The 25011-nt window shown below is 37.3% G+C and overlaps 1 protein-coding gene and 1 long non-coding RNA gene across 5 annotated transcripts in view; one reads left to right on the top strand and one right to left on the bottom strand.

The window, feature by feature from the left end:
• Positions 1-25011, bottom strand: part of SHISA9 (shisa family member 9) — a 216872-nt gene that overhangs the window by 28596 nt on the left and 163265 nt on the right. For all 4 annotated transcript variants that reach the window (XR_011134641.1, XM_068908118.1, XM_068908119.1 and 1 more), the window contains one exon: positions 18265-18420. Coding sequence is in view for 3 of the 4 variants with exons in the window: in XM_068908118.1 (XP_068764219.1) it covers positions 18265-18420 (156 nt within the window). In the remaining variant the exon portion in view is untranslated. The remainder of the gene's footprint in view (positions 1-18264; positions 18421-25011) is intronic.
• LOC138061042 (uncharacterized) overlaps positions 12574-25011 on the top strand; it is a 79591-nt gene continuing 67153 nt past the window's right edge. The window contains exon 1 of the long non-coding RNA XR_011134642.1: positions 12574-12789. This is a non-coding gene — a long non-coding RNA (uncharacterized lncRNA). The remainder of the gene's footprint in view (positions 12790-25011) is intronic.

Raw genomic sequence — 25011 nt, 5'->3', positions numbered from 1 at the left:
GCTGTTACATTTCTTGCAAGAAAAAAAGTGTTGATAGGAGTTGGGAATGGCTGTGAACGTTAGGAAAGTATTTACTGTCTTCTGTTCTCCTCCATGATCTCACACGCTTTTCTGCCCTTCAAGTTACATGTGTAGGCCTTTTCTCTGAAAATATATTACCATATTTTCCACAAAGCCATTTTCTATTGTTTATTTGAACTTCATAGCCAAGTATAAAAGTAGGTTGTAGGTATGCCTTCTTCCAGTCCAAGAATGGGATATATGAGCTGTGTTTCAGCTTTTATTTTAGCTGAAGTCATTTGACCATTGCAGTTTTCATTATCTTTTAGGTCCTTACTGCAATTTTGATTTGATTCTTTGCTCATTTTTAAGTAGAAGAGAGGAGGACGTAGATATTTTACTTCATTAAAAGTTGTTTTGTATGTAGCCTGCAGCCAGTGGCCAAACTTCTTTGTGAATGTGCAAGGAGATTAATGAAAATAGTGCTGTCAGTCTCTTTTTTCTGAGTGCACACACAAGCAAGCAGAATTGTGCTTGAAAGTTCTCCAAGAAATCAAGAGGCCCCAGGCCCAGGACCCTAGCACAGGACCCATAAATGCAGCTGGAGGCTGAACAAATCTGGCTGAGGAAACGATGCAAGAGAGAAGGGAGGCAGAGAGCAGGAGAGTAGCTAGCCAGTTGGGCTAGGGCAGCGCTCCCTCCCATGGGCTGCCAGCTGCACAGCTTCTCCCCACCTCAAGCTGTGCACCAGGCACTGTGTACTGTGCTCTCCAGCCTTTGCAGACCCTCTTTCCGCAAACCTTCTGGAATAATTCTACTTCCTTGGTTCTGCTACCGCACAATTTGACATATACCCTCTGCATCCTGGGGGTAACAATGTAAATGGCTAATACCAGGTTTTCCCAGCCAGCAAGCTTTTGCACATCAGTTTTGAATGTTCTGTGCAAGGTTGAATCATTCTTTTACTAATTTCCACTGTTTTATATATATATTATATATGTATATGTGTATATATGTGTGTGTGTATATATATATATATAAAAATAAAAAAATTGGCATCAAGATGGCTAAAACAGAGGCATGAACACACCTGTAAGTGATTATTATAGATACTAAGTACCTCCCTCAAAATCCTATTTTCAGCTGCTAATGCAGTATACAGTGGGGACGTTAGTGGTGCACTGGATTGCGCTGTGGAAGTTACTAACATTTATTTTACTAATATTTCTTTTCATCTCATGTTTTATCTTATTTAAAATATGTGGCTTTTAATCATGCATGTGCATACTTACACATAGATGCGTGTCCAAACTGAGTGGGGGAAATACCATCTCAGCACATATGTGGCAAAAAAGCATTTATAAAACAAAATTCACAGATTGTAGAAAAGGGCTTTTGGCAAGTCTTGAAGCAGACTGCATTCCTGCTTGTTGACTAGATCATAGTAGTTACAAGACCACTGTGCTATGCCCCAGTGCAAATAACCTAGTGCTGATACAGTGCAGAAACATTTTAATCATTTCTGATCTTCTAACCAGAAAAGATGGAGAAGGTGTAAAGTTGAGCATGGTTTTGTAACAAATATTTTATCAAGAAAAGCATATTTACAGTATCTTGATGCTAACTACTTTAAAAATTACAATTAAAAAATCCAATTAAAAATTGGATTATTATATGACCGTGGGTACATGACTCAACTTTCCTCTGCCTTGGTTTCACCAGCTGTAAAATGAGCTGTTAACACATTGGAGCAGGTAGTTAAGTATTATGAAGATTAATTGCTATTTGTAGAGTATGCTCAGTTTTCAGATGAAAGGCGCTGAAGAAGTGCGTTTTGCATTTGGCTTCTGTATATAAATCAGTAAAATAGGATTTAAAGATATCACTGTCATGTTTGCAAAAGGAGTAAAGAATTAGAATTGCAAAATTGGCAAATGAACAATGGTAGAATAAGGGCTTTAATTCTGAATGCTATCCTTTGTGTTCCCTCCCTCCAGTCTTGGCAGCTAATTATACAAAAGTTCTCAATTTCAATATTTTTTTAAGGTTTTTACTCCTTTAAGGTAACACACACACAAATTTAGTTACTGTTATGGCTTTTCATCTGAAAAAAAATTTTGAAATATGAAAGTTTTCTAACCCAAAATGTGATTTAAAGCATGTGCTTGGGAGGGGGGAGTTCTTGGGCTTTTGTTCCTGCTGTGCATGAAATGCAGAACTGATAAAATGTAGAAATAGCGTAAAGATCAAAAGCAGGACTCTTGCTTCTCAACTGAGTGCCTTAACTATTAAGCTAAAGAGATACTTTCTCTTCCTAGTCTGATAAATCTTGAATTGTCTTCTGCTCAATGACACAAGTTCAAGGAATATGAATCTAGGTGGGGACAATCCTGGTAGAAGTGGGGCTACTGTAGAGGATGTAGATTTAAATCTCACTCAGTTGGAGGACGAATAGAGCCATGGACCTGTCATCTAAAAGACTAATTACACCACTACTCACTCATGTCTGAATCCAGTAATGTCTTTAAAAAGTGACTACAACTGCATGTTTTATGATCTTGGCTGCATCAGTATCAGTTAAATGTGTCAGATTGGGACTCTTCAGATATAGGCCTCTGCCTTATTTCTTGAATTCCATTTTGATTTAAAAAGGAGATAGCTACTAAGCTACTTGGGATAGGGAAGTCAGGGAAAATTTCAGTGAATTTAGGCACCTATAGGTTAGGTGGCCAGAAGTAAAATACCTATTGATGGAATTGTTTTGATTCAAGTTTCACCATTCTGCCTAAATCTATCCCTAACAGAGCCAAGCTTTGTTCTTTCTCTGTTGATCATCCATGAAGAAACTTGAGAGTTTCACATATTTATTCTAAATCCACAATTATATAACAGAAGTACATAAACCAGTGAATCCCATACTATCTAAATACTATGGGTGCAATTGTTTCATTCAATCTTAAAAGCCCCTTAGGCTGTAACAGGGACAATATTTCTCGGTGTGCTTATTTGCATGTATGCCATCTGTGCTGTGAAGTAGCCCTAGAGCTGTGTAATATTGTCCTGTTCCCTGAGTTAAGTAATCTTCAAGGTGGCCACGTAAACACTTGTTGGCACAACCAGTCGTGTGAACGTGCGTTAGAATTGTGTGATGCTTTCTCTGTCTGTCAAAATACTTGTGACAAAATATTTTCTTGTGAAATATTGCAGTTACGAGTATTTCTATGTGGAAAGTAAAACTCAATAAAGAGGTTTTGGATAATCCTAAAGCAATATTTTTCACTCTTTCCTCAGCAAAAGTAAATTGACAGTCGTCTTATCTTTATTGGTCCAAAAACCAGCTCTGAAGCCTTGGACCACTTTTTACAGATATGATAGAGGTGAAGAATCCTGAAAGACGATTATGTCGTGCAAATTTTTTGAAAGTAGGCACCTAGGTAGTGAGAAGAAACCTCCAAAGTGAGAGAGAAGAATCCCTGGAGGAGTGAACTCTGAACACAAAAATAGCTTCAGTGAGAGCCTGCAGTCAGCCAGATGATACAAACATATAGGAAACCCCATTTCTCAGTTCAGGTTTCACAGAACTGGCTGTTACCTGAACATATTTTAAGGACCTCTTTGAAATACAGAGCTTTATTCTAGCCACAAAGAGATTCCAAATTTAGGACTGGAGATACAAAGAGCAAGCAAATGAAAGTGCTGAAGACAAGATAGCAATGAAATGACTGCACTGATGTAACAGATAACAGCTACAACACACTACCTATTTGTGGATATTTTCTATGTCATAGTAAAGCTATCTGTATGTAATTTTTAACAGTTTATAACAAGGTTTCACTTCCACAGCTATGTCTGTGCTTCGATTTTAGTGTAGTTTCCCAAAGCTAGGAGAACCTTGCATTTCTATCTCTAAGTAATGAAAGTTAAAACTCAAGAAAAGACCCAAGGCTAATGAATCCTGGCTCAAAGACAGCACTAGAATTTCTCCCTGGGAACTATTAGGACACTGGCTTTGGTGGTGCTGCTACTATCGATCATGTCTGACTGTGTGTTGCTTCTTCATTTGCTCTCTAAGACAATATGTTCAGATAATGATATAATCAAATACATTTCTGATGTTACTTATGTTCCATCAGGTAGAACAAATAACTACTGACCTGCTTTTTAATAAAGGGCATCACAGAACATAACAGAATTTGTTGTGTGTTTGCCTAACATGAAGGCCATTGGAAAACAGAATGCAGCTAGATGTTGAGGGTAGACATAACCCTGCTCATAACTCCAGCAGTGGGCAGGATGATGTGATACACTTGAACATTCTAGTGCGGCCAAGAGGAAGTGACATAGTGCCTTCATGGTTGGCCGTTCTCATCTCTTGGGGGCACTGAGGTGGCTACATGTAAGTTAGAGCAACTATGAACCATCCTGAATTCCAGGAAAAAGTATACAGTATTTGAAATAATTTTTGCATCCCTGCCTTTCCATTTTTGTATTGAGCTCTGAGAACATGGCATTCAGGTGGCAGGCTGTATTACATTCACTTCTGTCCTAAGTATTTACCTTTCTTTCCCCAAAATTATAGCAGTGTGTTTTTATTTGAGAAGTCCTGAAAAGGAGGATAACATGTTATGTCCATGGATTCTTTCTCATGATTTTTATTCCCTATTACTGACAGATATTAAGCAAAGAAAAATACATAATGCTCAAAATCAGACATAAATTAATTTCATAATTTTGGTAGAACCTGCTTTCCATGGCTCTGTTATTCCTCTCCTAGCCCACTTTACCACTTTATCTCTTTACACACTTCTCATAGTGATCTGGAGAGAGACCAAGCATGAAAAGACATATTATGTCAACTTTTTCTTCTGTAGATGTTGTTTGAAAGGAGCTTGTCCACCTCCAGACACAAGACTGCATTTTGTTTTCCAGTAAAATAAAATTCTACTTTCATGGTATGAGAAATGAAGAAACATAAATATGTAGGCCCAAACATTTCTTCTCTTTTATTGATTACTTTTATGACAGTTTCTGAATGTCTGAAGAGGCCAGAGAATATTTCTGGATTTTGAAATACATTAGGAACGTTTTAGAATAGGACTGTAATTAGACTTGGTAAGTAGAGCCTCCAGTCTCAGCAATGTTCTCTTTATCCACTGCAGACAGTGAAGGCTGCTGCTTGGCTGGGGATGCTGAGACAGAATTTGATTAACTCCTCAGGCACCAGACATCATGCGTGCTACCTCATATATTAGGTTACATTTCCCTGGAACGTAAGTGTAGCCAAGTGTCCTGATTCTGATAAACAGAATCAGAAACCTCTTCTGACAAAGTTTCCAAAAAAAGGTAGAACTGAAGAAGCTATTTTTTCTCTTTACAAACATTTTTTTACTTCATAAGATTGAGCAGGTTTCTCTCTGGACATGTAAAACAGCTTGTCCAATGGGGTTTGTATACTTGACTGCATTGATTTGCATGGTATTAAACTGTGGTATTTATCATTCAATTTTGCAAAGTGCTGCAGTGATGTCATGCTTTGTTTTTGCTCAGAATACTCCAGGCACTTACGCATGCGCTGTACCTAATGTTAAGACCAGTAAAATGCAGGTTACTTGTATCTAACCAGTGTGAGAGAGCCAGAGCATTTCTGACCTACCCGAATCAGTGGATTCTGTCAACATGGAGACAAACGGTGGCTGCATCATATTAAACTGATTTTAAAATCGTAGATGTTTTACGAGACCTGAAATCTGTTGCATGCAGATAGATAGATCAAGATCACACTATTTTTGCTGTATCTTTAAGCAATTTAATATTTTAAACTCAAGCATCAAGATATTAAGTTGCTATTTCAGTATCATGCAATGAATGATAAACTTGAGAAGGAAATAAGATTGCCAGTTCTGTGCTTGAACCAATGGATGAAATTGTGAAAGAACTCTAAGAGAATTATGTATTCAGATCTCTGAAGTTTCTTTGAAAATGCAAGCCAGTGGCTGTCCTGTAACTGTAAATCTGTTTTTCCATTATTTTTTTCCTAGAGGCCACTAAGCTTGTGTTCATTCATGGCATCTACAATGGCAAATAAACATGATAACTTCTACTATGAAATATTTATTTTATTTTTTCCTATTTAGACGTATTTGTCAGCATGAGTTTTATGGGAAACCTTATATACAGTAAGGAAACTTGCCTTTTGAAATAGAAACTATCTAATCAGTCGTACTGCCATGCTTAGTTCTGAACAAAAGATGACTGCAGCAAAAAGTGATTATAGGAAATGAGGGTTTGGATTGTTTTCTAAAAATTCTGTCTAAAGCCAGAGATTAACATTTTAAGAGATGTGTTTAAAAGGTTTTTTCCATTTCCTACATATCTTAAATATGTTTGTGTTTTTAATGAGTAGTTTTTAACACTTCATGTTGGAAAATTCTGAATGTGTCAGAAGTTTACAGCAGTGCTTTTTTACATCAAATATAACATGAAATTGTTTGTAAGCCTTTTGGTTGGGTGATGAGCTTCAGTTTCTTTAAGGGCAGGGCTTCCTAGCTATTACAAGAGCATTTCGTAATTGTACGTTTGTAGAATAACTGTGCACTCCTATGCACAGTACAATAGTATAAGAGGCCACAGTCAGAACGATTCAGCCCATCCCTTCACAGCCCTTGCTCCTGTGGGTGGACCACACACCAGGTGGGTTGTCCTGGCCAGCTGCACTGCATGCTGTATGGGTCACAGAGAAAAAGCTTCACTGTGTTCTGGAGTGTGATTCAGCATCTAAAAATACATGCTTATTTTCCCCTAAAAAAAGTCAATTTATCTTAAATATTTAACATTAACTGGAAAAGCTGTTCCATTCCTGACCACATTTATTGGTAAGAATAATGACTCTTGGCATAAACTTAACTTCGAACAGTTTTTTCACATCACTGTTAGCATTATTCTGTGTGCTAAATTTCATTTTCAGTTTTCATATTTTTTATTGGACTCTTTTGTTTTGTTTAATATACTGCTAGTTATAACTCTTTAATTTGTATCTGAATTGGCTACAAATACTTCTGGTTGCAATATTGTAGAAAGCTGCATGAGGACACAGAGACCCAGTTAAAGTCTCTGAATACAACTTAGATAATAAAGACTTATCATAGCGCTGAAAGAAAGCTGCATTTTTCTGTCTTTCAACTGGCAGCATACCAAATTTACATGATTATTTCTGAATATGGGATGCGGACCTCAGGATTTTTGAGTGTTACTGGTTAAATGAAAAAAAGTCACAGCAATATAATAACTGTTTTTGCAGGAGTAATTTTTATTTAACCTGTTTCTTAACTGATATAATTTTAAAGATTTTTCAGCACTCATTGTTCTGTATTCAAGTCAAGTTTTTTTAAAAATTAGCTGTGGTATTTCTTTTAGAGAGATCACTTTTTCTATACTTTCTATTAGAAAGACTCTCTTTTAAGAGTGAACTATTGAGTGATGGCAAGAAAATTAGAAGGTATGCCCATAGCTGTATTTACACACATTTGATGCTGGATTTTTTTTGTCCTTCCCTACTCTACTTATGGAACTTTTATTATGAAAGTCTTTAACTTGTACATAATTTTCAGAGGTTTCCAAACCCTTTTGTGAAAGCAGAGATGTGTGTCAAACTCAAAAGATGAAGAGTTCATTGGCAATTGCCGAACTTGCCTTTTCAGAAGAAAATCAGTTTCATAAGATTTTCACACAAATTGGGAACACCCAAAGCCAAAGCAGAACTAATACCTATTATGAACAGAACCCTGCATACAGCAAAAGCGTTCTTGACAGATGGTCAAGGAAGAATCAGTAAAGAAGTATTCTTAACGGACTATTTAATAGTGCACACATACACAAGGCTTCTGCCATACCAGAGTGTTCAGCTCCCACCTGTACTTTTTTTTGCCAGGAACTGTAATCATAACCATCACTTGTGCAAACAAGAGCCAACAGCATAAGCCTGTCTGGGTTCAGCTGCAGAATCTGCCTTCTCCACTACGGTGGGGATTCTTGCAAGGGAAGGTGAACTTTTCACAGTAGCACCTTACATGGCCTCGAAAGCTTTGCAAACTGTCTTACTATAAAAGTTACCAGTTGTATTTAATGTTGTCATTATGATGTGAGAAACTGATATTTTAATGGGGATTTTTGATGCTGTAGCAGCATAACTAATATATCAGAAAGATTCATCTTTTTTCAGCTTTTCTTTACTTGTCCTCCTTCAAAAAAAGATGGCAGGGGAAGGACTTGTGGAAAAATTAACAGTGTGCATTACAAATCATGTCATTGCCCCTCCTCCTTCCATGCCTCGAGCCCTTTGTTATTATAGTATAAATGTGTAGGAGTAAAGCAATGATCTCTGTGGCTTTTATCCGTGTAATTTCTTTCTTAACCACATTTACTCTCTTTAGAACATCTTTGCAGAACTGAAATAGCAGATAGATAAGGGTTGCTATTTATATTATATTTTTAGTAAGAGGTTCGTTCCTATCGTTTGTCTTACTGGTCTTCGTTGGTACTCAAGGGTGATTTTGAAAAAAATCACACTACTGTACATGAACATATATCCATGTACAAAGCCAAAGGCTGTCAAAGCTTCTCTGGTTTGAGGTTGCAAATTTGGCTAGAACAAAAAAAAAAAAGCATTATTTGGCTACTTAAATATCATTGCAACAAAGTAATCCTCATAACTGCTTAAAATTATCAAGCCAAGCTTGTGTGCACCTTCATATCACAGACACTGTAAATACAACATACTTGAAGTAAATAGTTTAAATAAATAGTTTAAAGCTCTACTGTCTGCATAGAGGCAGATTCTCATGTACTTTGAAGGAGTAGTATTTAAATAGAAAAATAACCAGCAGAGCTATGGGAAATAAAGTATGAGTATAAGAGTCGGAATCTGTTTCTCACCAAGTTTGTTTCTCAAAACCAAAATTCCTAAATTTAGTCCTGGATTAAATCTACTGATTGTAGTGTGATTTCAGAACTCTGCTCTCTCTCTGGCATGTCTTCCTTTATTCTTGCTCTTTTTGGTCAGTTTTTGAGGAAAATTTAAATCAAAGCCCTTCCTTAAAAAGACACTTTTCATTTTCACCTTTTGCAATTTAGAAAGAAAAAATCCTAGATCAAGATTTTATGTTAATTATAACCTGATTTCTCTATTAATATTGTCAGCACAAAAGAATATTCAATGAATAAAAGTAGTTTCCTGAAAGCCCCTAGTTAGAGAAACTATTAATTTAGTTCAAGAAAATTCCTTCAAGATTTTTTCCCAGAATTCATCCAAAGTTAACTCTTTGACATCATTTAGAACTTAAGCTTCATATGATAAGCGCAGAACAATTTCTAAACACTGCAGGTATGTAAAAATGATGATGAACTTGAAACAGAGTCTCAAAATTTCCATCTATTTTATGAAAAATAACTATGAGAGGAATTTGGATTGCCAATACACTTGTGAGCTGTAATCATTTGGCACCTCTGGGAATCAATCACAGGATATCACATGCTGAGTAGCTGTGTGAAACTCAAACTGCAAAAATATTGTCTTAGGCGAAATGAGTTTTGCACAGCTAACAGTCTGCGAGGAAAAAAAACAGTAGGTTCAAAACAGCCAGTACAATCAATGTGTAGCGTCCATAATTGGAGCTTAAAAGTCATTCTTCAAATTAAATTTACTCATTAGCTGAGACCCCACAATATTGCTATTTATATACAAGTATTCACAATTGTTTTCACATTCTCTGTGACGAGTCCCTACTCTTGAATAACCGATAGATGAGGCTGCACTACAGAATGGGAAGAGTGGTTATATGCAGAGCATGTCTACACTGCAAAATAAAATGGTTACTGAGAAGGATGGTTAAGAGGGATTGTAAATGAAACCTTGCTGAGCATTGTCAAACTTTGCCTTATTTTGTATGGGTTCATGTGCTACAACTGTTATTTAGCAATGTAGTCTTAGCATAAGATTTCACTTCACTCATGTCCTCATATCAGTTAATCTGTAAAAAGTCTTGTGCATAATTCATTAACAGTTTGTGGAAATAGGTTTGAAAGAGTCATGATTGAGTTAGATTTACTGGGTTCTTTCCTCTGGCCACCACTGTTCTCAGTAGATGGAAATATAGCTGGTTGTTGTTAGCTTGTTGCCTCTGAAGACTACTGTCATTAGCACAACATAGTAAAGAAACCTAAAAGACTAACATTATTTAGTAGGCCCCCTGGACTCATGTTACTGTTATTTTAGACCTGCAAGTTGTGCATTGTGAAAAACAGGCATGGAGAAAAATAGTTTTAGTTAATTTTGGTCCATTCTCAAATAAGGATTTTAAAATTCAGCTAGTTACCAGTGAGCCAACATAATTTTCAGTGGGAGGGTGTGATTTTTATATAATGTATAATTACAAACAGATATATGAGTGGCATTTGTAATCTGAACTTTTATGACTTCATTGGTGAGGGTTTCATTTTCACTTTTTTATCATATATGCTGGTAATAAGAAATAATAGCTGTTTAAAAATCATCCATCATGAGGAACTTAGATGGAAGAAATGTCAGTTTCAAGCACGGGAATTAAAGACACCTAAATTTAAACTTGCCATTTTGTCAGGAAAAATTGATTGAGAATTTGAGAGATCCTTATAAACATTCTTTTCTATGATAAAACCAGGCAGTGAATGGAGTATAGTCAAAATAAATTCACTAGATGTGACTCTAACCTTGCAAATTAAAAAGCTTGAGAGAAACTTCAGCTAAACTGACCTGAAGGCCAAATTTCTGTTCTCTCTCAAGCTGAATGCATTATTAAAGTCTTAAAATGAGGCAACATAGATGGAAGTGTTTATGAGCATCTTACTTTGGTGTTAAAACTGCCTCCTTTTATACAAGCACTGTTTGTAATTTCCTCCCAGCAGCCTAGATGTTGCTTCTGCTAAGAACAACGTATCCCGGAAGAGTTACCTTTTCACAGCTCTATTTATTTGCTGAAGGATAGCATGGACGATGGCTGTTCTGATGTGTGATTCCCTGCAGTAGAATTCCCCAGCCCCAGAAAGAACATCACCCCACAGATTTTATGGTAAAATGTTATTTATTGAAAGGTTGTAAAAGAGCATCAGCAATGCAGCTGGTCTTGCCTGGGATACTGAGGCTTTGCACAGATAACATAAAATTATTAAATTGTAGCTACTGTCCGCTGGAAGAAAAATTAGTGTGCTACATAATAAAGCAGAGAAATACTTTGATCAAGAAGCTGCAGCAGTTTTATTTAGCTATAACAATGCCTATAGGTATCAGAAACCAATTAAGTAAATGAAGGAGAAAAAAATTAAATGATTCAGTGGGAGCAAGAACAGGTTTTGGAAGTCTGCACAAATGGGGCAGGATGTGAAGTTTTGGCAGTCTTAGCAGAAAGACATAGCTGGAATAAGTGACAAAGGCAAATCATCTACTTGGGAAATGGAAACAACACTAGTAGGGGTTTGGTAAAGGGAGGTTTACTATCAAAGGCTTCTTGGAATTATTTCTCCTGTACCTGAAGGAGAAGCAGGGGTTAGAATATGAAAGAATTCCTTAGCAAATGAACACCCAAAAGCTCCAAATCCTCCAGCCACACTGGATTAAATAAATAATTATAATAAAAAGCTATCAAGCTTTCATATTGTATTTCTTTGTGATAGATCTGTAGCCTCAGTGTTGAATCAGACAAGTTGACTAGTCTAGCGTTATGCAAGATACTCGAACATACCTCTCAATATATGAAATCATTAACTGAATCACCCTCTGGATATGACAAATGATACCTTAATCTGTAATTTTGTGTCTGTTTTCGGGGCATTACTTCCAGTGAGCTGTTCCTGTGACTCATGTTTTTTAATCCATTTTTGTGCAAATACTTATGGAAGTAGTGGCTGAAGATTTCTTTACTCTTTGAAATGAAAAAGCAATTCCTTTTTAAGCCTTCCGAAGAAACATGGCTATTTATCCGTCAGTGTAACAATGTGGTTGGCAGAGGAAATTAAAGCAACACAGACATGCTGGGTCCGGTAACTCTGTAGTTCTAGTCTTTCTAAAAAGTTAACTGTATCATCCCCTGTGAGTGCATGTTCAGATCTTTTTCCCTGTTTGTTTCCATAGTAGCATTTTTCCAGTCATAGTATTTCTTTCTAGCCCTCCCTGTCTTTGTACAGAGGCCCCTGAGATAGAGCACAGTGGACTGTATGGAACAATGCAGAGTCTCATCTTTTGGTGAGATAGGTATCAGCTTCTTAGGAGGAAATTGTGAAGTCACATTTATTCTCATAAAATAGCTCTTATATTAGCACAGACTTAGAATCATTTCTATGCAAATTGAAGATCTGAAGCTTACGAGAAGGCATCCTGTCATGCACTGCCAAATTTCACACTAGACCAGATGATTCAAAAGATAACTCCTTACGGTTAACCTTATGATAATTTCCTTCCCGTTTAAATCCTTCCATGTGTGTAGGTGTAAAGGACAAACTGGACAACTTTCTCACATGCTTCACCTTTTTGAGGGAGATGTTGGCTTATAGTTTGACACACTTGCAGCCACAGTGTTTTCTACATAGCAGCAGTGATCAGAACAGGAGATACTTATTCTTTGAGTATTATATTTGCAGAATCTCGCTTTGGGGTTTTGCAGCTGCAAGCAGAGCTGGAGAACAGTCTAACATTTTCCTTTAGGATCAAAGAACTCGAAAGCTTCAAGAAATGCTGAGAGCCGTAGACTCAGAGATGTGATGGTGAGTCGGCTCCTAATTATATTCTCCTTCTAGCTTCACTATATCCAATCAATTGGATCTGATTTCATCCCACAGGAGACTACAACTCCTAGCATCACTGAAGGCTTTCTGGGTCTTGGTTTCAGGGAGGAGTTCTATCCATTTGGGGTTGTATTTTTTTTTTTTTGGCCAAAATTTAAACTAGATGGGTTATTTCCTGTTCAGTTTTGCTCAGTCAGTTCCTCATTTGTGTGTGCATATGTGTGGGAGAGGAAATTTTATAAAAGAAATAAAAAAATCATATTAAATTATAAAAATACTTATATTCTTAGGTTTTGCATGCATGTCTGTGCACCTCTCCAGCTGCTGAGTAATCATTTCCCCCAGTTCTGCAGGTTAGATCAGGTTTGGGAGCTTGGGGGAATTATTTGTTTTTGTTGTTGTGTTTTGGGTTGTTTTATTTTTTAAAAAATTCTAAACAAAATTGGCCATTTTGCACTATCTGACACTCAGAAAAGGAAATTAACTTATTGAGACAGGCTTGCAAACCTAAATCACAATGTATGTTACTGAATGAAGATAGCTAATATCTCTGGACAGCAAGGCTACTTTGAGCCCTAGGAAACTTTTATTAAGCTACAGCATGGACTCCATCTCTTATAGCTTAGCAGAGTGGAATTTGAAGTTGGACAGTTCATGACTTCTGAATGAACATCTAAATGATGTATATAAAAATTTGTGATGAGCTACCTTTGTATTTAGTATGTCCTAGGACTTGAATTTCATGAAGGTGTTCAGATATATGATCTCAATCCACTTGAAGCATTAGGCATGTCACGATTGCTTAAATGAGCAATAACCATTTAAGCATGATGTAAACACATGGTTGATGAACTGGAAATAAGAATAATTTATGCAGAAAAACCACTTTCTGCACTTTTCACATAAATAATCAAATAATGCAAAAACATCAAAGGAAACCAGGATCATGTCCTCTCAGGTGACCAAAAAATTGAAATATCTAAACACTGAGTGTTTTATCACCACACAACATTCAGCGATCACTTCTGGATAGCACTGATCTTAAGTAAGAGCTTGTAGAACCTTTTTCCTTCAGATACAGTCTCTGACATTCCTTGGTGGGAGAAATTTATCTCTTTTGAAAAAAGATTCTGTGGCTCAAAAAAAAAGGACAAATAATGGATGAACAGAGTGCACCAGTTAGGTGGGTTAGAAATGCAAGGAGCTGGACTGCTTATCCATTATTTCAGGGCATACATGTTGTTCTGCCTTGTTTCCAAAGGCCCCTCTGCCTTCTACTGATTGGGGTGTATGCGTTTAAGTAGGAGGAGAGTGAAATTCTGTTGCAGTGAGGAATATAGTACATAAATCTCAACCCCGTTTTGCCTTGTATCCCAAGCACTCATTTGTGAATACCAAATAGGCACAGAATGTCCTCAGATTATTCAGATGTAAATGCTAGCAGACAGTAAGAGGAAAAGGTGAATTTGGCCAGTAGCCCCTGGCCACTTAATAGATTCTGAAGGCTGCAACAAATAAAAAAAAATCCTCACAAGAAATGAGGAAAAAATCCTGTTCTATTGGGCGTGTAAGGATTTGACTGTGCAGTTTGAACTGGTTCACATAAAAATAATTTTACTCTTTAAATAAAGTACACTCATATTGGCCTTTTCAATTTACTTCTCTTTCCCTTTTGTTCTGAATCACCCACAGTGCACCCCACAGTGCACCCACCCCACAATGCACGTGTTGCATTGCATACATGCATGAACAGTCCAGATTCCACTCTGCTAAGCTATAGGAGTTGGAGTCCATGATGAAGCTTAAAAAATACTTCCTATGGCTCAGCTTGGCCTCACTGTCCCAAGGTATTGGTTATTTACATTCAGAAACAAAATGCAAATTAATAGCAATGGCACCATTGCCTCTTGTACTCACAAATGCTTGAGTATTCAATACTGAATTTCATGCAGGTCCAGAACAGGATCCAGAACAGAGATTACTATGGCTCACTGGATTTCCACAACTGAGTTTTCACAGCAGCCAGTCATTAAAGGGTGGGTGGCTGACTTCTAAAATTAGACAGCCAAATTTTTACGACATCTGTAGTTCAGAAGGAAGCAGCTGTGTGGAAGTTAGTTTAATACTGCCTGTGGTAAAGCATCACTTTTTCAGTTGTCTAAACTTCTTACTACTTATGACCACATTATAATGGGTGATATTAATATCCTGTAACTCTGGTTGCTACAAACTGATGGTAACTTTTTACCTACCCCCCATTAAAGAAGAGACGTGAACACAGTGGACTACTTCCTAGCAACAGCATCATGTCAAGGGAGTTGCGCTTAAATAAATATGGTTTGCTTCAGATACACAGAGAAATAAAAAACATCTTCCTTGTTCAATTTCTGTTGTGGGCAACTGCATCCACCCTCAAGCCCCTATCAATGAATGTAAAGGGAAACGGACTCACTAAACTGCTATGTGGATCAGTAAATCCAACTTTGAACATTAGCATATGAAAAACGTTACGGCCTTGTAATACGAATGCAGGCCAGAGTGAACTTGATCTGTGTCTATTTACTGAAAAAATTTTGACAGGTTAAGTTTATATGGTGGGACTGAGGTCAGGTCAGTTAGCGTTTCTTCTTACAGCTCTCATAAAACTGATGCGGACTGGGCAGCGTGCAGTCTGGCTAGCTTGGTAAGAACATAGTCACAAATCCAAGCCTGGCTGGGATCGTAGAAGAGCTGCTTTGTGATCTAGTGACATACAGTATAAATGACAATGTTTGAGGAACCATGGCCTGAGAGTATGAAAGCGGTTAAAAGCAGTATATTTAACTGTGGCTCCATATGGCCAGATAAAAGATGCGAATGTGTAACAGTTTCAAAGTCGCTATTGGTTTCTGCTGAAAAGCTCAAATAGCTACTCAGTGATTTTGTACTTTTCTTTTAAAAATGCACCTGAATCTAAAACTTGGCTAACATTGTCTCAGACCAGTAGATCTGCAGGAAAAAAAATGGGACAGTGTTTCTCACCAATAGGAGAAAACCATGGGAAGATGGTGGAATCCTCCTGGAAGAAAATGTCCCTGAAAGTTATATTTAATTTAGTTTAAGATTCTGAGAGGCATTATAGAGCTTTTGGAGCTGAAGTGCACAATCTTTCAAGGTTGATTTAACTGTACTGTTACAATCTAGCAGTTTTTAAAACTTTTACTCAGACACCCAAGAAATATCTTTAATTAAATGAATTTTATAAATGAATTTACACTCAAATGTAGATGAAATGCTAAGAACAGTCTTTCATCCTTGTCCTTCCGCATCACTCTATTGCCTAGAAAGACCAAAAGACTCCTTGATACTTTAGCCATGCACTGCATTGCTGATGATATCAAAAAAATTCCCAGTAAGACTGATTTCTATAATGTTACTCTACATTGTACCTACACTCAGAAGCTAGAGTCTCTTCTCTGTAGAGGAGTGGAAAGTATATAAGCAGTGATGGTATGTTTTATGATTTTCTTCCTTTATTCCACTCAGTTTCCTATGAATCTTTCAGATTGAGTACAGTACATTAAAGGGGAGTAATTTTTCATACCTGTGATTTTGAATCTACTTACATTTCTAAGGAACCAGTATTACCTTCCTATACTTCTTTTATAGTCCTCTAGTTGTCATGATCTTGCAGTGATGACATCTGTACCCTGATTATTAAAGCACTCTGAAATGCAAGCGTTTTGCTAGATTCTTAAAAGTCAGGGAGTTGAATGTCAACTTGTTTGCCTTAAAAATATGTTCTTAATCCCTTCTCTAGTTATTGTAGCTGACTTCTTAATCTTGTTAATGTAGATCAGTCTTTTAAAAGGGAAAAAGTTCCTCTCAAATTTAAGGTTACGCAACTGTTGAGACATTCTGCTGGAGGAAAACAGAACACTGCTAGTGTGACTGTTCCCAGGGCTGTTGCAGCATCTACTTTTTCAGTAGTCTACTCAAAAAAAAAGTTATAAGTTAATAGTTAAAAAAAACCAAACAAGTACATGTAGTGGCTCTTGGGTAGATGAGAGTAGTGTTTTTTTTTTTAATCTCTCATTTTATTATGCTTAAGTACCTTTTTTTAGCCCAAAGTAAACTGACATATGAACAATAAACCTGATGTCAAGGCATAAAGCTGTAATAATTACCACATCATTACACGGTATCACCTTCTGAAGAAAGAACTATAAAGCTACACTATCCATATACAGAATTTGGCAGAAAGATATTATCTCTGTCTTTTATAAACATATTAAAAATACCATTTATGAGGAAAACAATGGCAAGCTAAAGCAAATCTGCATGCATTTGAGATGAGACTTCAATGTACATTTCATTAGAAGTCTGCTAGCCTGAAGTCTGGATAAAGGAATGTCAGTTTGTGATGAAAAATTGTTCTAGTGTGATGGATCCTAGATTCTTAAGTCAGAATGTTCTCAACTGTTCTGCTTTTTTTCTGAGCCAAATAGCTCTATGTGTGCATTTAGAGCAGTGTGATGCTGCTCTAAATTCTTGGGAAAATGATGTTAACATCCATATGTGTAAGGTAAGCAAGGATTCATGAGAAGCTATGTATGAACAGACCCCACAGTTCTTAATTTCCTGTTGTCTAGAAGGGGCCTGAAACATAAGGTGATAAAGGTTTTCTATCTTCACATGATAAGCAGCAGTTTTTACAGCTCCTGAAAAGTGCTATGAACTTATTCTTCCATTATAAAATTTATGTTGAAATCTTTACTCACCATTGTCCTTTTACTTTCCTAAAACTGTTTCTTAGAGAGTGTCCCTTCATTTTCTTAAGATAAGAATGCATTTATCATTAATCAATCCATGGAAGTAGTCACCACTGGGATATTCGTTAGAAGTTTTATGATGCATTAATTGTTTAAAAATATAAAGCCTCAGAATACTTTTCAAGTGACCTACTAATGCACATCCTACAGAAAAAATGAAAGCTGTTACTTCTGAAGTATGTGGGTATGTTTTCTTTCTGGAAATATTGAGCAGGTGTCGTAATTTGCAACATATCTGATGTTTCTATCTCATTCTGTCTGTAGATAAGTATGAAAAGTATCTACTGAAATGTATATGTAGGCTTATTGAGGGCATAAAGAACTAGGGCTGAACATAGGTGAAACTTACTAAAAGATATACAGTAGGTATAGTGTGTTTTTGTGTGTGTGTATATACACACACCCACATGTATATGATCTCCTATTCGTACATGTAATTTTCTTATCGCTAATTATAGTCCTCAGTTAATTTTTAATACATTTCCAACTAACATGATATTAAAATGGGCAAATTCTGTAATGAAGCAGTCCGGAAGAGCAAGACTTTCTTTTTAACTCTGAAGCTGAAGGTCGGCTGACACCAGCAAATGCAACATATTGATCTAAGTCAATAGAGAAGTCATGCATTGTGGTGCGTACTTACCAACTGCCTTTAGAGAGGCGTACTTGTTAAGCTCCTTGCCTGGGGGCTGTTGCTCATATGGGTTTGTGATCTGTCCCAGGCTGGGATATGAATGTTGATGTGCCATCTGAGGAAGGAGGGGAGATGTTGGTATGACATTATTCATCTGTGGTGGATCTGCATTAAAGAAAATCAACATGCATTAAAAAAAAAAGAGTCTTCAGGTTTTAACATCATTATCCAGTACAGATTTGGCAGGATATGCCATGAGACTTAGTGCAACAAAACTGTGTTTAATACAAGATGGGAGCTTGAGTATAGCAAACCTATACTCCGGTCAATAGTGTGATTAAAGGCTGAGGAACGATTGTAGCAGTATTTTTGCATCAAAAAGATCATTGAACTAAGAAATAGGTTTTCAAAAGAACTGAACACCAGCACAAATTTATCACAGCTTTAATGCACAAACCAAAACTGAAAGTTTATTCCAAGGTAGCCTAAATATGGGCAATAGTATCATTCTATTTTTTTGTGTGGCTAACTAGCCAGGCTAATTCAAATGTGTTCAGAAAAGCTGCTGCAAATACACAGTTATACTGCCTTTAATATCAGAACTAGCTTGGTTATTTGCACAGCGTTATATTACGTTCTATAGACATGCCCCACAGTGCAGTAGGTGAAATTTTGGCCAATGTCTTTCATTAGGTAATTTCTTTAAAGCTCACACTTTTTCCTCATGTTTTTTCCTTTTCCCCTGATAGTAGGTATCACAGTTTCACACCAAGACAGCGTTTTCTGTATTGGATGCAACTAAAAGCAGGAGCTAATTACTGCTTATGCAGTGTTTTATACCAGTACTAGCCCCATATCAATTCTGTGGTTGATTTGTCCCATGATAGTAGAGATTGCAGCCTGTGTGCTTTATCTCTTTAAGATATATCATAATTTGTTAGTTGTTTATACTATTTCATCCCCACTTCTAAGAAGTTTGATCAAAATTGTATGCTGCACCCAATCTGCAAGGTCAGATTTCAACATGGTCAGCATATCTCTTGAAGAGTCTTTCTCCAGGCTGTGTGTTTTGAGGTATTTGGAGCTGTTTGTCAATCTGAGAACCTTGTCATGGCTTCTGAAATCACAGAACAATGCCTTTTCCTCCTGCAATGGAACCATGTACTGAATTTGTGGCAATACAGTAACTCTCATAGCATCAAGCACAGGATTATGATCAGGTAGAAAGAAAGCTAGATTGTTAGCGGGGAAAAAAAGGCTTATTATGATGGAGTGAATGGACCACCCCCCAAATGCCCACAGGATTTGGCAGGAGCCAAGTGTCCCTGTGGTTTGCCAGGATTTTAAGCGAACTGAGCCACTTGGATTTCCACAGCTCATTAATGAAGCTGAGTGCGTGAGCAGGAGCTCTGTGGAGCCAGTAACGGATTTACTGCAGGGAGAGGAAAGGAAAGCTAAGGGGTTTTTTTTAGTTTCCCTCCCCTTTTTTTTCCTCACCATTACTGCTGCCTGGTGTAGTCTCTGCTATGCAGACTGAGGCTGCACCTGCCTCTGCAGAGCAGTGTAATCACTTCCACCTACTACATATACATATAAACAAGTTGAGAGAGGACCACTAGGCCACTGAAGAATGAGGGCAGAAGTCTGAAACCAGTATGAATCTTCTTGCTGTTACTGGTTTTTAATAGGGAGCAAACTGGTAGTGGATACTAGGTAGAGTTGAATGGGAAATGATTTTCCCACAACAGAGGAGCTTTTCATATTTCAAAAAGTTTTTTTTTTTCTTTTACCAAACAAATGAAAATTGAAATTGGACATTTTTGAAAATATTCTCTCAGGTCAGGAAAAAAATTTTGTTATGATTTCAACATATTATATATATTATTATAAGTTGGCTTACTTTTTTAAAGAGAAATGTCATATTAAATTGAAAAACAGAAAATTGTATTTTCCAAAATTCCCCCCAAAATATTGGATTACCTTTTGAATCTTTTTGATAGGTTTATCAAGCAAGGGCAAGTTTGTTAAGTCAAACCTTTCACAGAAACAGTTACCATCTTAATGATTTGCCATTTTCTAATAAATAAAAGTTCTCAGTAAGCTTCTATTCAGCTATAGTGCTGGTACGTCTTATATAACTCAGTGGAGTAACTATTCACTTACTGGGAACTAGAGTTTGAGAAATCCTACTGCATTTCCCTTCTATCCCTAGAATACAGCTGAAGAAAGCCTCTTGCTCTAATGGCTTGTACTCTAAAATAGTTGGCTACTCTTTCCAAAACATCCATCTTTTCCAAATGTCTCTCTATTATGGTTGCCTCAACATCACACTTTTGAGGAGGAATGCCAGTACCACTGTATCTCACTAACAGGGCAGCTACCAGCAGGGGTGGCTCTGGTAATATGAAGAAAGTATCAACATTTTACCACTACAGTCCCTAATTTTGTTCTGAGTAGATATATATCAGCACTTCTCAGATGCCACTATCATGAATTTCCCTTGTGGCAATTCTTATTATTCAGTCTGTCAAAACATCATGATTTCAGTGTGATAAAAGCATTGTGAACACTGGTATTTCTACTGCCACTGCCAAAGTGACTTGCAGCTGTGGAAGACTTCCAAAAACACTGTAAATAAGTTGTAGTTAACCAGAATTGTTTTTCTAGCTTCTGTCTCTTAGTTAGACCAATCACTTCTATTCAGTCACCTCTTTAACAGTAATGAAGGAAGTTACCCCAGAAATGTACTGGAGGAATTGAATTAGGTACGCTCGTTTTTCTTCTACATGTTCTGTGGCTTTCCCACTTTAAGACCATGTTGTTAGCAGGATTAATGTTGCTGTGTTTTGGTTCTTTGAATGTTTATGAAGATGTAATGAGGTGTGTTTCACATCCCCAGATCATCTTTGACTTCTGTATTGTCACTTCTTGTTAAAAGCCTGGAACTCTTCTAAATTATGAATTTCAAGTAAATTAATGACAGTTATTCTTTCACTGCTGCACTGACTGCACAATACCCCTCATTCACACTCAGGTGCTTACATAAGGCTAAGTTATCACATAGAGAAAACAACTCAAATTACTAATTTAATGGGCCATTTGCACAAGGCCAAACTGTGGCACAGTACATTGAACTATACTGAAGAAAGATTCCTGTTTATGAAGAGATTCCCATTGAACTGGATTCCCAGGACCTAAAGGAGAACCTCAGCTTGATATATTTACCTGTTTACATCAGAAATTTGAATTTTTAGTCTAGATATGTCATACGTGGTGAATGTTCCATTGGTTTGCAAGGCTGATAAACTGTATGTAACCTAATTCCTTATCTGAACGTTCCTAGAATTAAGTGAGCATTATAAATGGGACATTTGTCTTGTTTTCTTCACACATAATTAATTTAATAACGATGAGTAAATTCACCTATATTTGGATGCTGTTCAGGAAATTGTTGTACCTAAATTAACAATGGTATACTGCAAATTTTGTAGCAGATATTGTGGTGGGGAGTATAAGTCTAACCACTGGCAGAGCCCTGGTTTAGTCATGACCAGCTAGCAAGTTTTAAGACCTCAACAGAAATAATTTGACAGTCTTTCAGTTTGAGACTTTGACCTTTTTTCTCCTGAAACTGGATAAATGAGTGTTAAATTTTTGGAAGCAAATAATAATCCATTGTATTATTCAAAATATTTTGGGATACTGTGGGAAACGGGGTTGGTTTCAATTGAAAGAAAGTTTAACCAGAAAAATCCCAACCAATTTTATCACTGAATTCCAGTGCCAAGTAAATCCTTTATATTCGTAAACCAGATATTCTGTGATTGGTATTTGCAAATAGCTGGCTTCGCTGAATGGGGACAACTTTAACCTCAAATCTGTGGCTGTGCTGATACAGTACTTCTGGCAACCTGACACTGCTACGTTGTCCAGCACAGTATTCCGTACAACCAGCTGCGCTGTGCCACTGCCAATATTTATGTATTTATTTTTAAAAGACAGAGAACATGAATGTTGCAAAGAGTCAAAAAACTGTTTGTGCCACAGCTTCTAGCATGAAGACTCAGACCTGATTAGCAATGGTGATATTGTAAAAACTGCAGTATTCCCAACCTGTCTTATTTTCTGCTGAAACCTGGAGATTCAATGCCAGCCTGCATCCTAACCTTCATTAAGGAACTCCCCAAGATTTTAAGGAGTCATTCAAGACAGTCTTAGTGGTTGGCTTTCTGTCTTCCTACTACCAGCCCAAGAGGAGGAGACGTAGAAAGCATGCTAGAGTTCGCTACACAAAAGCTAGACATCTGCTAGGCAGAAAATGAGACATACCGGGGGGGGAGAGAGGAGGTCTTCAGACACTGAAGAGTACTTTTGGCTGTTATCTCCTTAAGAGTTCTAGGTACCAAAAAAGCTTTGTGGGAGGCAAATGGAGCAGAAAATAAGAACTGGAGGGAAGCAGCACCAGAAACGGTTTATAGCTAGAGATAGTGGGTTGTACATCCCCACCATGAAGTCTCACTACTTGATGAAGACTTTCAGCATTAGTTTTTCTGTTTATTACCTCAACCTATATCTGAGCCTGTGCAATTGAAGCTTGCATCCAGATGTCACAGCTAACAGCTTACTGGGATTTTCAAGTGAAAGTGCTTTTGGAGTGTTTCCTCTCCCTCCCTAATTTTAAGTCTGAGTGGCTGTAGCATGCATCACGGTGACAACAATAATGGAATCAGTTGCTGTAGTTAAGCTACATTCCATCCAATTAAGATGATGTCATATCTAATTTATACACTTTATTCAGAAATCAGGGAATCAGCATCTCAGCAGTTATTAAACACAGATAGGAACCTGGAGTGGGAAGACCTGAAGCACTATGGTCACATGTATGAATGTGGAGAGAGAAGGCAAAAATGCAAACACTTTTTTCTGTTTTCTGCACTGTTTGTAGAATTTGTTGTGTTGTTCATCTAGTTTGTTTATTTTGTCAAGAAGCTATGAGGCTTAGGGGAAATATTTGGGGTTAGAGGGAGGAATGCTAGTAGAATGCTGGTAATAATAAGCTTGTTCGCTGAGAGCCAGTAACCTGCCATGAACCTCCCTAAAGCTCAGCCACTAGCTTCTCTTCAGCCGTGGGAGACTGAAACCTGTTCTATAGAGGGGCCTGGGGATTCATTCCTTTCTGTAGCAGTGAAGTCATGGATTCGGTGCTTGGAGGCAAGGAAAATGACAAAAATACATGTGCACAGACTAGAACCTATTAGTAAATGAGCAGTTGCAGGCATGAGAAGAACAAATAAGACAGGCAGTGCAGTAACAAAACAGGAGCGGATGGAGAACGGGCAGCAAAGCAGAATGAGATTTTGCTGTAAAAGCCACCTGCAGACGCATATACAGAATAAATGAGAGCAAGACAGACAAAAGAAGACTGGAAAGTCAAGGGAGATAAAAAGGAAAAATCAGAGCGAAATATAATAATAGCTGAGCATTTTGAGATACTCAGGAGAAAAAAAATACGCCCTGAACTAACTCAAATTGAAAATAACAGCTATGAAAACAGAATAGATCTGAGCAACTAGAGAGTACCAGTAGAAACCTGCTCCCCTCCCCTCTGTAACTGCACTGCCACCAACATGCACTTTTGTCTCTTTATTCTTGAGTCTATTATAGTTAATTATAAGACCAGCTCATCCAGTTTTGCCAAACCATACTCACAGTCCTACAAGACTCACCCCAAAGACACTGCATATGCAATTTGCTGCAGAATCCCAGATACAAAAAAAGCTATATGGTAGTAACAGCATGATTATCCCTGTAAACTAATTCCCTTCAGACCAGTTCCTTTCTGGGTAATATGTCTGTGGTTCTCCATTCGTGGGACTAAGCCTCCTGTCGGGGTGGAAGTCAAACCTTGCAGCCTATGTACTGTGCCTTTTCCCCTGACCTAGATGATTTGCTCTTTCTCTCTCTCTTTGTAAGTATTATATTGCTATTGTCGTTGTCTTTTTATTTAGATCCTTTACCTCTTCCTCCACATCTGCATTAAATGATATATTTTTAAAGGATATTCTTATTTACATCCAGAGCATCACAGCATGCAGGAGCATACAAGGGTACACTCTCTAACAGCTGATGTTTCAAAGTTAGGCTAGACATCCATTACATTATGCACAATTTGTTCATATATGGAGATATGCATAATATACATGGCCCACTAAGTTCAGTAGCCACTCTCTGTCCAGTACCAAATGTGTCACAAGAGGGTGCAAGCACTCCAGGGGTACTTATATGTGAAATCTCTCTTTCTAAAAGGTGTGTGCTTGATCCTTAAGGATAGGGGTTGCAAAAAAGCAATGTGAGATATCCCCAAAACCAGCAGTCTTCTTAAATCTTTATAAAATTCTATTTGCATTAGCTATTATAAACCTGGATGTTATTGTTCTCCCCACAGTCATAAAATGGTATTTCAGCTCTTGTTAAATTAGTGGCACTCTACAGCAACATTTTCCATAGTCTAGTAAAAGTGCTAAGTTAAAGAGTATTTGCTATTATCAAATCTCAAATTCTCTACCATTCTTCACTTTTTCAGATGGAGCTGTGTTATTCTGTGTGGTAGTTTCAGTAAGTCATGTCCCTTATTATATGCAGCCTTTTTTGTTCTCTCATCAGTAGTGTACAAGTCACACGAGTAGTCATATTTTCCAAAAATATGATAGTGCTGAGACAATACATATTTTTCATGGCAATTTATGGTAGCCAGTT

This window comes from Struthio camelus, chromosome 15 (genome assembly GCF_040807025.1).
Source record: "Struthio camelus isolate bStrCam1 chromosome 15, bStrCam1.hap1, whole genome shotgun sequence".
Classification (NCBI taxonomy): Eukaryota; Metazoa; Chordata; class Aves; order Struthioniformes; family Struthionidae; genus Struthio; species Struthio camelus.
The sequence above is the reverse complement of the archived record's forward strand: the minus strand, read 5'-3'. Positions and strand labels throughout refer to the sequence as shown.